At 41.1% G+C, this 18,050-nt stretch overlaps 1 protein-coding gene across 1 annotated transcript in view; it reads right to left on the bottom strand.

Moving 5' to 3' along the window:
* Positions 1-18,050, bottom strand: part of RP1 (RP1 axonemal microtubule associated) — a 729,254-nt gene that overhangs the window by 585,750 nt on the left and 125,454 nt on the right. The window contains exons 13-16 of the mRNA XM_077271713.1: positions 14,365-14,468; positions 11,264-11,440; positions 5,708-5,920; positions 2,853-3,030 (exon numbers count right to left, since the gene is read on the bottom strand). Coding sequence (XP_077127828.1) covers positions 2,853-3,030; positions 5,708-5,920; positions 11,264-11,440; positions 14,365-14,468 — 672 coding nt within the window. The remainder of the gene's footprint in view (positions 1-2,852; positions 3,031-5,707; positions 5,921-11,263; positions 11,441-14,364; positions 14,469-18,050) is intronic.

Genomic DNA, 18,050 nt, shown 5'->3' with positions numbered 1-18,050 from the left:
GCATGCTCTTCCATCCGGTTTGCGTTTAGTTGGACCATCATTTATTTTTCAACAGGACAATTACCCCAAACACACCTCCAGGCTGTGTAAGGTTATTTGACCAAGAAGGAGAGTGATGGGGTGCTACACCAGATGACCTGGCCTCCACAGTCACCAGACCTAAACCCAATCAAGATGGTTTGGGGTAAGCTGGACCGCAGAGTGAAGGCAAAGGGGCCAAAAAGTGCTAAGCATCTCTAGGAACTCCTTCAAGATTGTTGGAAGACCATTCCCGGTGACTACCTCTTGAAGCTCATCAAGAGAATACCAAGAGTGTGTAAAGCAGTCACCAAAGCAAAAGGTGGCTACTTTGAAGAACCTAGAATATAAGACATATTTTCAGTTGTTTCACACTTTTTTGTTAAGTATATAATTCCACATGTGTTAATTCATAGTTTTGGTGCCTTCAGTGTGAATGTACGATTTTCATAGTCATGAAAATACAGAAAAATCTTTAAATGAGAAGGTGTGTCCAAACTTTTGGTCTGTACTGTATGTACATGAAGGTTCATACCTGAATAAAAAAAATATATGGCCACAGCGTGCAGTATGGCCATGGGACATTGATAAATTGAGTTCTAAAAATAGGTATTCAAAAAATGTAAATGTGTGTTATATAAAAGAGAAAAAATAAATAAATAAACATAATCTAATACGGTTTGTTACCGTTAGATGGGAAACAATTCCAATTCATAAAGATAAAATTGAAATATTTTGTATTCAATATTGAGATTAAAAAACATAAATAATTGAAAAAGAAAGGGAAAAAAACTCCAAAAAGAGGGGGGGAAGCACAGATGACACAGCAATGATGGAAGTGGAGGGACCAAAAATGGAGATGATGAACAGTGAAAAAACCCACTCAAATAAGGACTAAGGGAAGCAAAAAAGAATGATAGGCTACCTATGAAATGGTCTATATTGTGCAATATAAAGGTGCCAGAAAGTGCTGGTGGGCTGGGAGATGGAACTGTCCAAACAACATGTAATACTGCGTAACGTTTAAAGTGATGTAAATAAAGGAGTCACAAGAGTCACACCCCCCCCAGGAAGAAGTGGTCAGCGAAACGGTCCCCGTTGGGTGTTAGGGGAACACAGACAGCCTCACAGACACAGCACCTTTCTCATAGGTAATGATCACAGGCACACTGGCTTTTTATTGCTTTGATACCATGGGTACATGGGTATACTGTGGGGGACCGTCACTGGAGTGCTTTTTATGTGGGTATTACATTAATGCAGAGTGGTGAGACTGACTGCAATTGATACACCACAGCCTCTGCATTTCTTGTCACTCCTTTATTTATAGCACTTTAGGCAGCATTACATGTTGTTCAGACAGTTCCACCTCCCAGCCCACCAGCACTTCCTGGCACCTTTATATTGCACAATACAGACCATTTCATAGGTAGCCTATTTTTTTTTTTTCGGTTCCCTTAATTCTTATTTGTGTGGGTTTTTTCACTCTTTGTCTCCATTTTGGTCCCACCACCTCCAACATTGCTGTATCATCTGTGTTTTCCCCCTCTTTTTGGAGTTTTTTTTGCTCTGTCTTTTTTAATTACGTATCTGTTTTTTAATCTCAACGTTAAATAAAAATTATTGCAATTCTATCATTATGAGTTGGAATCGCTTCATATCTAACGGTAACAAACTGTATTAGATAATTTTGATTTACAGATTTGAAGTGTCTCCTGTTTATTTCTGGACAGATCGGAAAGAAAAGAGAAAAAATAGCAAGAAAAATTACTTTCTAAAAAAATGAATGTGACAGGAAAAACTTGTTTCCCATCCAAAAGTGAGCTTTGACATGAGGCTGCTGTATTTGTGTGGCATGTATGGGTCTAATATTGGACTACTACAATCAAGAAGTGTGAAAAAAATGAAAATTTTTAACAACACGCACAATTTGTGAGATAGACTGTTGATTTTAAATTTCTGGATTGTGGAGACTTATTTGTGTTTTGAAAAAATAGCAAAAAAGAAAAAATATTCCCTCTCTATGGCACACAAGCCTAGGTTTCAGGATTCTTCTTTTCTAGGAAAATTAGGACACTGGGTATTGAATTCTCTCCCTAGTTTGAAATTGCTGTGTATGATGATTAAAAGTAAGGCTGTAATTAAAAAGCTGTTACTGCAGGTCCAGCAATTCCCTATCTCACTTGAATTGTTGGATTATTCAAAAACTAACTAACACTCCCATTTTCTATATGTCTCAACACTACGGTAGTAGTATAACACAATGAAATTTTGGCCTTTTTCTGTCCCTATGTAGAATTAGTTGGGTGCTCTTATTACTTTCTTTAATTTCCATGGGGGAGAAATGGATTATTTAAACTTTTATATTTTGTAATACCACATTATTGCAGTATATGGTGGAAATCTCAGCCTCATATGAAGCTCTGCGTATAGATGTGCATCAGAGGACTACCAAGATGGCATTGTTTGGGCACTCAGCAGGTCCCTATCTCCCACAGTAACCAATCAGCACCCCGTGATCATGTAATTGGGCTGCTAAGCACTCAAAATGGTGTACGTTCCAACCAAATGACGCTCTCAAAAATTGACAGTGGCATTTAAAAGGTTAGCAGCCTGAATTATCTCCAGCCATGGCTGTTAGAGACAGATACCCGCTATTTAACATAACTGGTATCTGCCACATGTGGAGAGAGCTCAGTTTCTAAGCCCTTTCATGTGCGATCGCCTCCACAATCTCGTACATGTATGATATTGCGCTAACGAGTTATTAAACATGGCTATTTTTTCATTTGCTTTTAAAAACAGAATACGATTTGTGTTCACATGATACATACATTTGATAACTTGTGGGTAAAAAACAATGTTTTGCTCTCCTGTGTGTATCATCGGCTTTGCAAATCCATTGGACTGAAGCCCAATGTAAATTCCTTTACTTCTTATGCTTTCTAGCGTCACAGATCCATTTTCATAATTTTTTCCCACTTTAAATTGGCAGTACTCATCTCCTGCGCCCTGACATAAAAACAAAGAAAATACATATTATAGCAACAGTAACTATTGTATTTTCAATACTTAAAAAACATTTTATCTGAATTTATTGTGAGAGTCTAAAAATAGGGGGCAGACGTATCCTGAGGGAGCAAAGTTTCCTCTGTCCCATATGAAGAGACCACTTCTATTAATGGAACTTAGGACAGCTAGGCAAGTTATATATAAACACAAGCATTTGAAAAAAAAATAAAATAAAAAGCAGTATAAATGTTTGACTGAGATTTAGGGGTGACTACTCTGGCTGGGTTCACACAAATCACGAGCAACCGTGCAACTGCTGTTTAACTGTCAAGGAATCAGAGCAAACTGATCCATCTGGTATCTCTAGGAATGAAAATGTTCTTTCTTGTCTTATTTTTAGCAGACAGATATTGCATTGTTTAAAATACAAGATCTTGTTCAAACGGTGCCGTTTTGAAGCAGGTATTTAAAGCACCCCACCAGCATTATTTTTCTCGCGGTCTTGGAGTGATGCTACTTATCATTACCATTTGACTTCATCTGTTAGCGGTGCCGCTCTAGTCAGTCGTCTGAAGGTTTTGACCTGCCAGATTGCTCCAGTGTTTGCTGGGTGATCTGGAAGTTATTACTCAACTACTATGAGAGCCAGAACAAGGCCAGAACCAGGCTCTCATAGACTTACACTGAGAATTTGTCACTGTTACCTCTGACTTCCGATCAGTCAGACTTTGCAGTCACAAGATGGCGGCCTGGGACCAGAGCAGCACAGGGAAGAGCTGTAGACTGTGGTTGGTGAGTATAATATTAGGGGCCGAAAGCTTACATTTGTGGCACCATTCCAATGCTAGAATTTAAAAAAAACCCCACTGAACTGGTGCTTTAAGTCAATAATAAAGTTTAGATAAAAAAAGAGAAGTAGAAACTTTTTCTATAAAATACACTTTTTTGTTTTGCCAAATAGAAAAACAGCAAAGACTATGTTGTGTCAACCTGTCTTTACTCTGCTTAGAACATGAACATTCAGATGTACCGTAAGTTCTGCTGAGCTTAAAAGGCCACTTCCCGTCACTAAAACGTGGCAGCCGAATATCAGAGTAGCAGATTAAAGCCACTTTCCAAAGCCCAATATTTGCCCAGTATTTCACATCAGTATTTGTAAGCCATAACCTGGAGTTTAACAATCAGTATAATAGAAATGTGGTATCCCGATACCTGTTCAACTGCTGCTGAATGAGACAGTTGTAGTGCGGCAGTAGATCTGATCCAGTGTGTCAGAGTTTGGGCACTGTGAGTTATGAGATGTAATACATTGTATTATATACGGATGATTCATAAATGTTCTTTGCTGCCATCTACTGGTCAAAGAGTGTATATGAAAGTTAAGTGATTATTTTCCTTACAACAAGCTACCATAGAAATGGCAGGTTAGGACTTTCACACTTCCTGAGGTAATTCCCAATTCAGGGCTCTCACACTTCCTGAGGTAACTTACAGTTCTGGGCAGTTCAAGCTGCCTGAGGAAGCAGACACTACTGTTCCCAGCATAGTTTCCTTGCCAGTCTACGCTGGGGGAACATCTTTCTTCTCATAATCACCTCCACAAAGGAGTGAAGCCTCTTCTAGTCAGGAGAGATAAAGCTGCACATGTGCTCTCCTGCATGCTGGTTATCCTGTTTGCTTTTAGCCAGGACCAGATACACGTGGCTGCCACGCCACCGACTTTGCTTAACCTACTCCCTGCGAAAGGGAACGGTAGGCTCAAAACTGTGAGTACTTCCACACTTTATTGTGTTTCCACGGAGAGCAAGTCTGTGAAGGTCCCTCCATCACTATATTTCTTGGACCATGCATAGCATTTCCTCTAATAGCAAGTGAAGAGAGCTATGCTCCAGCCGCCCTGAGACGCCATAACCTCGCTTTTCTCATGAGGAGAGAACAATTACTTTCATATGCACAATATACTGTGAACTTTGCCTTTAAGAGAGAGACTGTACCCCGTTATCTCTTTCAGTAAAATTGTTATGGTTATAAGTTCATCTGCGTATCTGGCTGCTTGAGATTGCACAAACACCAGGGGCGCTCCAAAACCTGCACCCAGACACCACTGCTACAGCAGTGGCCCCGGGGGTCCTATACCATCCACAAGTGCCACCTCCCGCTACTGACAATAGTGGACAGGAGGGAAGTGTTGAGGGGTCCAGCGACCGACTTCAGCTACCGTGACATCATTATCTGCTGCCAGTGAGACTACATGGCCCAGCTGACCCTTCTGCAACATCTGGGGCCTCCCCAGTGGCCCACCACAGAAACTCATCACCACTTCTGTATTATCACTAATAGAGTGACTTCGGCGTGCTCTAATACTATGATTGAATCGCCGGTGCTGTATGACAGCTGCAACACATGCAGGAATTGCCTATCAAACAGGCAATCCATGCATTTGTTGCTGCTGTTAAACAGCCGCGAGACATGCAGCCACGGCAATTGAAACATAACGCCTTATCCGAGCACGCTTGCTCATCACTTATACTGATGTAAATTACTGACCAAATACTGAAAGTGTGAACGTGGCCTTAGTCTGCTCACTGTGGATTTCCATTTCGGATATACAGATCAAAAATGTAACGAAAATTTAAAGCAATGCTATTGAAATAGATTGTGACTATAGTATACTTACTTCACCATCACATCTACCATTTTTAATCTGCAGAAACATTCTAGGATGGGTTACATTTTCGAACATGCACACAGCAGGACCTATTTTGTGCACTCTCCAGTAGGACTCCACCTTCTGTTTTCCAGCACCACTGCACGACCCATCAGCTCTTAGCCACAAAGCCTGGCTCCAACTTGTGGCTAGTAAAACTATGGCACCACTGTGGAATATTCCCTAATAGCAATAGGTAAATAATATCATTAATAATCATAATAATAATGGTAATAGTAAAAATATTAATAATTTCATGAATCTTAGACACTGTCGCTGGCTTTTATTTGCACGTAGTGCATTCTTTATTTGAATGCAATTGAAAGGAAGGTCAAACAAAGGAACCAGTGACTAGCAAGGATCTATTCTACTGTATTTTCGTCAACTGATCTATATTTTTTTCTATGTGAATATTTAATGTATTGTATGTAGATAGTATTTTAAAACCTGAAAGCAGTTTGTCTCATAAATACAGCATACCTTCTAGAGTTATCATTTTTGTTGTTCTGAAAAGTACCAGAATTAACCATTTGAACTCACCACTCAAAAGCATATAACTACCGATTAAATCCCTTCATTTTACATGGTTCTAGTCATGGTGTTGACTGCTTCGCAAACTGCTGGTTCATAATTTGTCAGTGGGGTATTTCAAATCTGCATTTCTGTGTGAATTTTGGTTCCGGTTCTAAATCATTATCCTGGGCCTTTATCTATGAGGGTGATTCATTAAGAATGCCAAAGCACACGCTAGTATTAATGAGGCGCTTGCTGGAGTACATTGACCTGATTCATGAAGCTGAGGGCTAGCGTGCATTTCCAGATTAAAGCGAACCTGTCGGCAGGACTTTGATAAGTAAACTACAGGCATTGTCATATTGTCGCTGTTACATTGATTAAAAATGATACCTGGGGTGAAGGAATCCATCTTGTGGTTCTTGTGTAATCAGTGTTAGAAGGTTTCAGTCAATGATATGCCCATGTAGGCAGAGCCTTATCTTCCTGCTCTAAGTCAGAGAAACCACTCAGAGGCCACCCCAAAGCACATACAGTCTGTCTTTATGATGAGGAACATGTTTGTGCTTCGGGGCGGTCTGTGGGCAGGTCTGTCCTTGGTCTCTCTGGCTTAGAGCAGGAAGAGAAGACTCTGCTTACAGTCCCACCCCGGAGCGTGAGCATCTCACTAACTGAAAACTTCTAATACTGATTACACAAGAACTACAAGACAGACTTCTTGATCCCAAGTATCATTTTAATCAGTGTAACAGTGGCAACATGTCAATGTCTGTAGTTTCCTTATCAAAATCCTGTTGACAGGTTCACTTTAAGTTTTGACACTTTGATGGGTGGGCATGAGCAAAACCAAGACCCATATTGGCATATATGGCACGTCAATGCCAAAAGTTGCAATCTTTTTGCGCAACTGCCTGACTTGCAAAAAAATGTGCAACTTTTTATGGTGTTCACTCCAGATTTCTGGCTTAAGCACCTAAATGAATTGGCCCTTATGGAGTTTTGGGGAGTAGCGCAAATAATGTGTGACTTTTGGCAATTTTATGCCACTTTGGATCAGCTCCCGTGAAGTGGATGTAACTGTGCTGGCCATGGCATGGTCATGTCTACCCAACCGATTTAATGCATTTTTTACATAAGAAATGATTCTCTAGTCTCTGACTGGAGTAACATGCACCCCAAACCTTAATTTTGTGCCTTCATTATTATCCTGGGATGGTACTGTAGCCCTAACCTTTGTTACACTTCTAAATATTTTCCTGGTCTCCTGTTTTTTCCCCAAAATATTCTGGTTTGATTACAATTCATCTTCTTGAGCTGAACTATTGATGAAAATGCACATTTCAACAACAGACTAGTGTATTATATTAATTTGAGTTCTCCAGCACTGGTAAGTTTCCAATGTCCATATCTCAGGTAGACCAGTGCCTGTCAATAAAAGTATATAGGCGGCTTTTTCATTGGTCATGGAGAGCAGCCTTACATTGCAGCACAGGTCATATGCTCACGTTGTGAACTGATTAATGTTATTTCCTCATAAGCTCATTTTTAATTGCTTATCACTAGACATGGCTATGATGCCCCCACACTGTGTTTAGTATCAAACCTGTTAAATCTTATTAATCAGGATAAGAATAGAAGCACCTCTGGTAACACAGTGGCCTTCAAGTACACTTTTGCCCTCAATATCTTTCATCATACAATATTTTACTGCCATATTTATTTACCATTAAAACGACAATAGAAAATATATTGTCACATACAGTTATTCAATGTTGTAGAAAAACGAATAAGGAGCGAGCAGCACTGTAATCCTGAGAAAGTAGGTGCAGAAATTCCAGGAGGTTGACCCAAATGCTCCAATATTCACAATCAGAGAGAAACAGATGAAAGTCGCACTCCAGAATTCAAGTAAAGTTCTGTTCTTATTCTCCCAAGTCTTAGGCACTTGCTACATTTCAGCTCATCATTAGAGACGTTTTCAAGCTGCTTGAAAAGGGATCTAATGATGAGCTGAAACGTAGCATGTGCCTAAGACTTGGGTGAATAAGAACACAACTTTATTTAAATTCTAGAGCTCTGCTTTCATCTGTTCCTCTCTGCTAGTCATGCAATCTGTTAGTGGCATCAGGAAAGTTCTTTTGTTATATTCTTATAGTATTTTATTCAGTGTAGTTATAGTTTAATACAGTGTTTTGTATTCAAATATGTGTTGCATATATATCTCAGATGTGCATATTTTAATATTATTCATCTGTAATATTATAATATTTTCTATATTACAGAAGCCCTTCCGTTTTTTTTTTATCACTAAATCTGTGCATATGAGTCTGTAGTGTAGTGTATATGTATTACCCCCGACTTCTCTGGTAATCAGCACCGTTTGGTCCTTTTCTCAGTGATGTCACCACTCTAAGGCCGGGGTCACACTTAACGTATGAAAAATCGGTCCGAGTCTCCCTGCCGAGAGTCGCACAAGTGTTCTCCGTATGGTCATCCGTGTGTAATGTGTTTGCGATGCGATTATGTGATTTTCTCGCACCTATGTATCTGTATGACATCCGTATGACATGTGTATGGCTTTACATTTCTCACTGCTTTTCCCCATTGAATTTAATGGCTCAATGGGCTGAAATGAGGAAAATGTGTGCACATTTGTCGCAAGCTAGACGAATAATCTGTGTGGTGTCCGAGTTTTTCTTGCATCCATAGACTTGCATTGGCGAGTCTCGGGCAATATACGCGTACAATCGCAGCATGCTGCGATTTTACATGCACGTAGAATACGCCGGAGAAAAAATATGGTGATGTTAGCTGCCCCATAGATTAACAATGGTCCGAATGCTGTGTGATGTTTTCTCACATAGCACTCGTCCGTATTCTATGCTAGTGTGACCCCGGCCTAAAGATGATCCCGCTCAGTCTATGATCTATGCGTGAACCGGACGTCTTTTACAATGTAAGTCTTTGGCGCCTTGTTCTAAAGCTCTATACGTTTACATTGTAAATGTCACTTCCAGGTCACATGGTGCTCAAAGTGATCCAGAGAGCCTGAAGAGCAGTGACATCACTAAGAAGAGGAGCGGAACAGCTATGGTGGGTGAGCGTACTAACACACTGACACTGCTGTGCATACTTGTATACACAGATTTAGGCCTCCTTCACATGTCCGTGTTTCCGGTAAGTGTGCAGTCTGTTTTTTTCTCTGATGCCCAAGAAGTATCATTTCTCCTTGCGGAGATCGACATGCTAAGCATGTTGCAATAGGTGGCACTAGAGTTCTAGTTCTCTTCCTCTCTGAAGAGACAATTTGCATAATTAGCATATTTCTCCGATACCACACTTACCCATAACCTATGCTACTATGCACACGTTCGTGTTTTTACATAGACTGTGTGTTCGCATAAACTACATAGAGAGATGTACGTTTTCTTCTGGCATCCGGGTGGTGTATGTGTTTACATTGCAAAGTATAGGAAAAGCTTTGGAATGTAATTCTTCCTTTAACTATGTAACTATGCAAGTATTGGGGCATTAGTGGGAATTTCTACAGTAAATTCTGCTCTAATAGTTCTGTGCCATTATGATAACAGAAAGAAACCAGGCACAGACACTACTGTATGATAACAATAGAACACAGCCTTTAAATCATACTTTATCTAAATATTTTGTAAATTATGAAATCATCGCAATAGTGTCATAGATAACATACAACATAGATAACTACATCAACATCATTAAAGATGCACTCCGATCAAAATTTGTGTCCTAATAATATATTGCAATCATCATATCATATAGCACTGTGGGCTTACAATCTCTCATTTTGCCTTTCTACCCAGTTAATTCTTCTCTTTCCTAGAAGATCTATGGCATCACATGATTAGTAACTGAGTAGCTGAATCCTTCTAAGCTCTGTGTAGAAGAGGTCAATTTTCCCTGTATGAACCAGGAGTCACTGCAAAAGTCCCTGGCATGGGGGAGAAGTGGAGCAACTGGGTCAGGAGTTGAAGTGGACAATGATAAATGCAGGGACAAAAGACTTCCAGTTTATAAGTAGAGCTGCAAAAAGAGAAGAAATGACTGGGTAGAAAGTCAAAATGAGCAATTGTAAGTACACACTGCTGTATAATTGTCATGCCATTGATTAACACAGATGATAAGATCCCACCCTACTCATTGCGATCGCTGCTCTGCTCTCCCCACTCTGGGGGGTCTCGCTGAGCTGTCTCTTGCAACATTTCCAACACTGCTTCATCCTCCTTCTGCAGTTGAGTCTTCAACTGGCTGTAGGGAACTGCAGCCTCCCAGATTCTGCAGGAACCTAACCCGCCAGTGTCCCACCGAGGTTAGCTTCCCTGGTCCCTAAGCAGTAGGCAATTTATTAGGTGGCTCCTCCCACCACTCCTCACCTGATCTAAGGTTCAAGGTTCAGTTCCTGTGCGGTTTCCTGTATGGTACTCTCTTGTATTTTCTTTCTTGTTTCTGACCCATTTAACCTACTTGTTAATTCTAATTTCTCCACTCGTGACCTTGCTTACATATATATTGACCCAGTGCTGCCTGCTCTAACCTCAGATTGTCTGATGACATCTTTGCCTTCATTTACCTGTACCTCGTACCAGTGTCTCTGTCCATCCGGTCAGTGGCTGCAGACGCGAGGACTGCCCTGGAGTGGTAGCTGGTGACTACCTGCGGCCAAGCCTATTCTCAACATCAGAGACTCTAGTGAATACTAAGTAGTCCCTTAGTAACGCCCCTAAATGGTAAGCCCGGCTAATGGCTTAATGGGTCCACACCCACCAGCGTTACAATAATATGATGATTACAATATACTAGGGGATAAAAACTTTGATGAGAGTGCTTCTTTAATTACATTTTACAACAATTTAGACACTGGATTATTCTCAATGTAGTCATAAAATGATAATAAAAACATTTTCAAAGCCCCAACAAGCTCAAAATCTAACAATTTAAAAACAACCAAACTGATACATGAGGAGAGGTATAAAGCACCTTCACATGTACAGAGAATTCTTTAGAGATGTCTGCGTAGCCTCTAGTGTCATCATTTGATGGTTCGCCATCATGGTTAAAGGAGATGGTCATTCCTGGCATTCTGGTGGATTCCAGAGTCACACAACGGTTCGGCTGAATATGAAGCTGAAGCTCACACAGGATGCCATTGTTATCCTAAGGAAAAGAAATGCATGAGTAGAAGAAAACCTTAACACCTTTTAAAACAATGTGATAAACATAATAAATGAATAAATAACTAATAATAATAATAATAATAATAATAATAATAAATGATAACAGTTTACAACACTTGACATAAACCAAAAGCCCAAAAAGCTTAAAAATATAGCATATTCAGCCTCTAGATGTGAATTTAGATGTATTTTATACTTACTGATAGCAATAAGAGATATTGTAAGCAGTAAAAAATGATATAAAAAGTATACTAAAGATCCATAGCATTTCAGTGTACAAAGAATAAACTTTCTTTAGAGAAAATCTGAAATTTTGTTTAAGCTCCACCATGTATTCTAGTTAAAATACTGTATTTGTTAATACATAATTAACATATTAACAGGACAGACATTGTTGGATTTCTACTTGTTTAAGCTAAAGGGGTTGTTCAGCGATATATAGTCAGTCAAAAGTGTATCTACAGTGGGGAAAATAAGTATTTGATACACTGCCGATTTTGCAAGTTTTCCCACCTACAAAGAATGGAGAGGTTTCTAATTTTTATGGTAGGTACACTTCAACTGTGAGACACAGAATCTTAAAAAAATCCATAAAATCACATTGTATGATTTTGAAATAACTAAATTGCATTTTATTGCATGAAACAAGTATTTGATCACCTACCAACCAGCAAGAAATCTGGCTCTGCACTCACTACCTGTATTAATTGCACCTGTTTGAACTCGTTACCTGTATAAAAGACAAATCAATCAATCACACTCAAACCCTTCAACCATGGCCAAGAACAAAGAGCTGTCCAAGGACACCAGGGACAAAATTGTAGACCTGCACATGGCTGGGATAGGCTACAGGACAATATGCAAGCAGCTTGGTGAGAAAGAAGCAACTGTTGGCACAATTATTAGAAAATGGAAGAAACACAAGATGACTGTCAATCTTCCTTAGTCTGGGGCTCCATGCAAGATCTTGCCTTGTGGGGTAAGGATGATTCTGAGAAATGCCAGGAATCAGCCCATAACTACACAGGAAGTTCTGGTCAATGACCTGAAGAGAGCTCGGATGACAATCTCAAACATTACCATTCGTAGCACACTACGCCGTCATGGATTAAAATCCCGCAGAGCATGCAAGATCCCCCTGCTCATGTCCAAACAGGTCCAACCCATCTTGAAGTTCACCAATGACCATCTGGATGATCCAGAGTAGGCATGGAAGAAGCTCTTGGGGTCAGATAAAACCAAAATAGAACAGTTCCAACAGTGAAGCATGGTGGGGGAAACATACTTTGGGAGTTCTTTTCTGCACAGGGAAACAGGACAAAGGACAAGGGAGGATGCATGGGGTTATGTATCTCGAGATTTTGGCCAACATTCTCCTTTGAGCATTGAAGATGAGTTTTGGCTGGGTCTTCCAGCATGACAATAATCCAAAACACAGCTAGGACAACTAAGGAGTGGCTCCATAAAAAGCATTTCAAGGTCCTGGAATGGCCTAGCCAATCTCCAGACCTGAACCCATTATAAAATCTTTGGAGGAAGCTGAAACTCAATGTTGTCTAGCAAGAGATTTGTATGGAGGAGTGGGCCAAAATCCTCGCTGCAGTGTGTGCAAACTCTGTCAAGAACTACAGGAAACGTTTGACATCTGTAATTGCAAACAAAGCTTTCTGTACCAAATATTAAGTTCTGTTTTTCTACTGTATCAAATACTTAATTCATGCAATAAAATGCAAATTAATTATGTAAAAATCATACAATGTGATTTTCTGGATTTGTTTTAAGATCCTCACTGTGTAAGTGTGCCTACGATAAAAATTACAGACCTCTCCGTTCTTTGTAGGTAGGTGGAAAAACTTGCAAGTTTGTCAGTGTATCGAATACTTATTTTCCTCACTTAAAATAATGTGCAAGTGCTGGAAGCCACACCACTCGTCAGGACCCATTGTACAACAGATACAAATGGCATCCATGTCTTGTCAAAGTTCTGTCTTGGTGTTCATCTTGACAGCATATTGTTCCATGCAGCACTATTTTGCTTTTATCACATCTGATGAAATTTACATTGCCTTAGACTAGTTGTCCCCAACCTTTCTGACCTTGAGAGCCACATTCAGCTTAGAGAGAGGGTCGCGAGCCACATCCAGCTCCCACCCCCTTCAAAGTAGTGTCAACCAAAGCCCCCATTACAGGTATAATGATAACCAAAGCTTTTCCACAGAAATCACTCCAGAGCTGTACACTGAGATCCAGGGGTTCCCACAATGCCCCCATTCAGTATTCTCCCAACACACTGTCACATCCAGCTTTGAGCACCTCCTCTTACAGGTAGTCCAAACCTCCAGGGTATCATACCTAAAACATCTCTAAACCCCTAAGACCAGTAAATGTGCATCCAGATCTGCAATTCTTTGCAGGGCTACTCACAAAATTCACCATTTTCAGATGCGGTCTTCATACCGGTTTGCTAGACCTGGACCTAATGCATCAAGCTGGCAGACAGTTGCGAGACACAATTCATGGGGCCGCGAGCTACAGGTTGGGAAGCCCTGCCTTAGACAGTCTATCTTTGATCAGGAATAGCTAAGACTGCGTGGACAGTTAATGCATCCTCCAAATAAAGTTTGTACTAAATTCATATAAAGCAGAGCTGGCCTTGATACTGTCACATATAGAAGTCATAACTAATCAATACAAACGTACATAGACATCACAGCAGCACAGCTTTAGACATGGTTTACATGACATATTATCAGATGTATTATGAATTCTAATGAATATTATTCTGCTGTGGAATATACATTTTTCCAATGGAGACTGCAGAAGATTTATAATATACTGTAAAATATTCTTAGAGACTTAAAAATACATGTAAAGAAGGAACAGATGAAAACATATCTTTCATACCATTGCAGCAACTATTCCCTTGTCAATTGACAAAGCAAGATGCCGGATGTGATGACTCCTGAAAACCCGCACCTTTCCTCTCTTCATCAGAACATCAAAGAAACCTACGGTATATGTTTTAAAGAAAAGTTAATACTGGATTATAAATGTATATATCTGCATTCTGTAATGCAAATTCATAATTCTGCATAAAGGAATAGACATCTAAAGGTTGTGCTAGCATGCTGGAAGCTATAGTCTGATGACAGCTGAAGAGTAGAAATTAGCAAATCAATTTAATGTGAATCGAATTTGTCACTAGACTCTAATAATTTGCAATTCTATTTGCTTGAATGACCAGAAAAAAAAGCCCACCATTTTACACAAGAAGACTCCAGCAGCTAGAGAAGTCTACCATGAGAAAAGATACGGCCATGTGGGCCTCCCTCTTCCAGCTAACACATGGTATAGCAAAGTCAATCAGGACAGACTATCATATCCTGTATTAATCCAGAGAAAGGAAATGCATAAGCTACACACGTGGTCAAAATTGTTGGTACCCCTCGTTTAATGACAGAAAAACCCACAATGGTCACAGAAATAACTTGAATCTGACAAAAGTAATAATACAAAAAAAAATAATGAACATATTGCTCCCACAGAATTTTAAACAAATAAAACTCATGAAATAGGCCCATTCTTACATATTGAGGGATCCAGCACTACCTGAAGCCGGATCACTTAAAGCCAAAGCACTGTGCAGGGCCGGACTGGGACTAAAATTCAGCCCAGGCATTTGAAGTCACACAGGCCCACTTGTCACATGGTGACTGTATAATATCTTTGTACACTTGTAGGCTACAAGAAGTGAGGGGAGTGTAACACGACTATATAACATATAATTACAGCTGCATCCAGCATTACAGCTCAGTCCCCATAGAATGTAATACAGCACAGCCACCATAGACTATAATACAGCACAGCCCCCATAGAATGTAATACAGCACAGCCCCCATAGAATGTAATGTAGCACAGCCCCCATAGAATGTAATGCAGCACAGCCCCCATAGAATGTAATACAGCACAGCCCCCATAGAATGTAATGCAGCACAGCCCCCATAGAATGTAATGCAGCACAGCCCCATAGAATGTAATGCTGCACAGCCCCCATAGAATGTAATGCAGCACAGCCCCCATAGAATGTAATGCAGCACAGCCCCCATAGAATGTAATACAGCACAGCCCCCATAGAATGTAATGCAGCACAGCCCCCATAGAATGTAATGCAGCACAGCCCCATAGAATGTAATGCTGCACAGCCCCCATACAGCACAGCCCCCATAGAATGTAATACAGCACAGCCCCCATAGAATGTAATACAGCACAGCCCCCATAGAATGTAATACAGTACAGCCCCCATAGAATGTAATACAGCACAGCCCCCATAGAATGTAATGCAGCACAGCCCCCATAGAATGTAATGCAGCCAGCCCCATAGAATGTAATGCAGCACAGCCCCCATAGAATGTAATGCAGCCAGCCCCATAGAATGTAATGCAGCACAGCCCCCATAGAATGTAATGCAGCACAGCCCCATAGAATGTAATACAGCCAGCCCCATAGAATGTAATGCAGCACAGCCCCCATAGAATGTAATGCAGCACAGCCCCCATAGAATGTAATGCAGCACAGCCCCCATAGAATGTAATGCAGCACAGCCCCCATAGAATGTAATGCAGCACAGCCCCCATAGAATGTAATGCAGCACAGCCCCCATAGAATGTAATGCAGCACAGCCCCCATAGAATGTAATGCAGCACAGCCCCCATAGAATGTAATGCAGCACAGCCCCCATAGAATGTAATGCAGCACAGCTCCATAGAATGTAATGCAGCACAGCCCCATAGAAGGTAATGCAGCACAGCCCCATAGAATATAATGCAGCACAGGCCCATAGAATATAATGCAGCACAGCCCCATAGAATATAATGCAGCACAGCCCCATAGAATATAATGCAGCACAGGCCCATGGAATGGAATGCAGCCAGCCCCATAGAATATAATGCAGCACAGGCCCATGGAATGGAATGCAGCCAGCCCCATAGAATATAATGCAGCACAGGCCCATGGAATGGAATGCAGCCAGCCCCATAGAATATAATGCAGCACAGGCCCATGGAATGGAATGCAGCCAGCCCCATAGAATATAATGCAGCACAGGCCCATAGAATGGAATGCAGCCAGCCCCATAGAATATAATGCAGCACAGGCCCATGGAATGGAATGCAGCCAGCCCCATAGAATATAATACAGCACAGGCCCATGGAATGGAATGCAGCCAGCCCCATAGAATATAATGCAGCACAGGCCCATGGAATGGAATGCAGCCAGCCCCATAGAATATAATGCAGCACAGGCCCATGGAATGGAATGCAGCCAGCCCCATAGAATATAATGCAGCACAGGCCCATAGAATGGAATGCAGCCAGCCCCATAGATTATAATGCAGCACAGGCCCATAGAATGGAATGCAGCCAGCCCCATAGAATATAATGCAGCACAGGCCCATAGAATGGAATGCAGCCAGCCCCATAGAATGTAATGCAGGCAGCCACCATACAATATAATGCAGCACAGCCCCCATAGAATGTAATGCAGGCAGCCACCATACAATATAATGCAGCACAGCCCCCATAGAATGTAATGCAGGCAGCCACCATACAATATAATGCAGCACAGCCCCCATAGAATGTAATGCAGGCAGCCCCCATAGAATGTAATGCAGGCAGCCCCCATAGAATGTAATGCAGGCAGGCAGCCCCCCCCCCTCAATAGCTCCACAATCCAGTCATCACTCATTGATAAAAAAAAAACAAAAACACTCTACTCACCTCTCTCCTTGTGCCCCGCGCTGCTCCCGGCTCCGGTCTCAGCAGCTGCAGTCTGCCCGCCCGGTCACACAGCAGGTGCGCGATGATATGACGTCATCGCGCACCCGCAATGTCAGCGGCAGGCAGAGTGGGGAATGATGGGAGAGGAAGCGTCAGCAGACGCTCTCTCCTCCATCATTGCATTCAACTGTACCGGCATTTATGACGCCGGTATAGTTGAATGCGGGGCCGGGAGTGTGCCGCGACAGCGGGGGGAGTGTGCCGACAGCGGCACACTCGAGCGGCCCACTACTGCCATCAGCCCTTCTGGCATTTGCCAGAACGGCCCGATGGCCAGTCCGGCCCTGGCACTGTGAATCGAGCTCCAGTAAGCAGATGGAGGCTGTCCCCCCAGACTCCTGAGGAAGGATAATAAGAAGGGAACACCTGAATAGTATTACTGTATTACCCTCCTTATCATTTTTTTCTGGCTTTACACTTTGTGCAAAGCCTTTCTGAGTGTAAAAGTACATCAACTACTCTTTTAAAATATAAACGTTACAAATTTTTTCTGGATTGAATTTGTCATCCATACAGTAATACTTGATTTGTGTTTCATTACTGTGATATCTAAAAATAAAAAAAACTTCAAACATTTTTATGGATTCAATTATTCATCCATGCATTTTTACACAGTTGTTGTTACATTATGATGGTATATAACAATCAAAAAACTTTTACGTTTTTTTATGGATTCAGTTTTTCATCCATACAGTTTAACAGCACTATGTAAAACTCAACAAAAGTTCCAAAATGTTTTATGGATTCAATTAGTCA

Source organism: Ranitomeya variabilis, chromosome 6, assembly GCF_051348905.1.
Source record: "Ranitomeya variabilis isolate aRanVar5 chromosome 6, aRanVar5.hap1, whole genome shotgun sequence".
NCBI classification, from domain to species: domain Eukaryota; kingdom Metazoa; phylum Chordata; class Amphibia; order Anura; family Dendrobatidae; genus Ranitomeya; species Ranitomeya variabilis.
The sequence above is the reverse complement of the archived record's forward strand: the minus strand, read 5'-3'. Positions and strand labels throughout refer to the sequence as shown.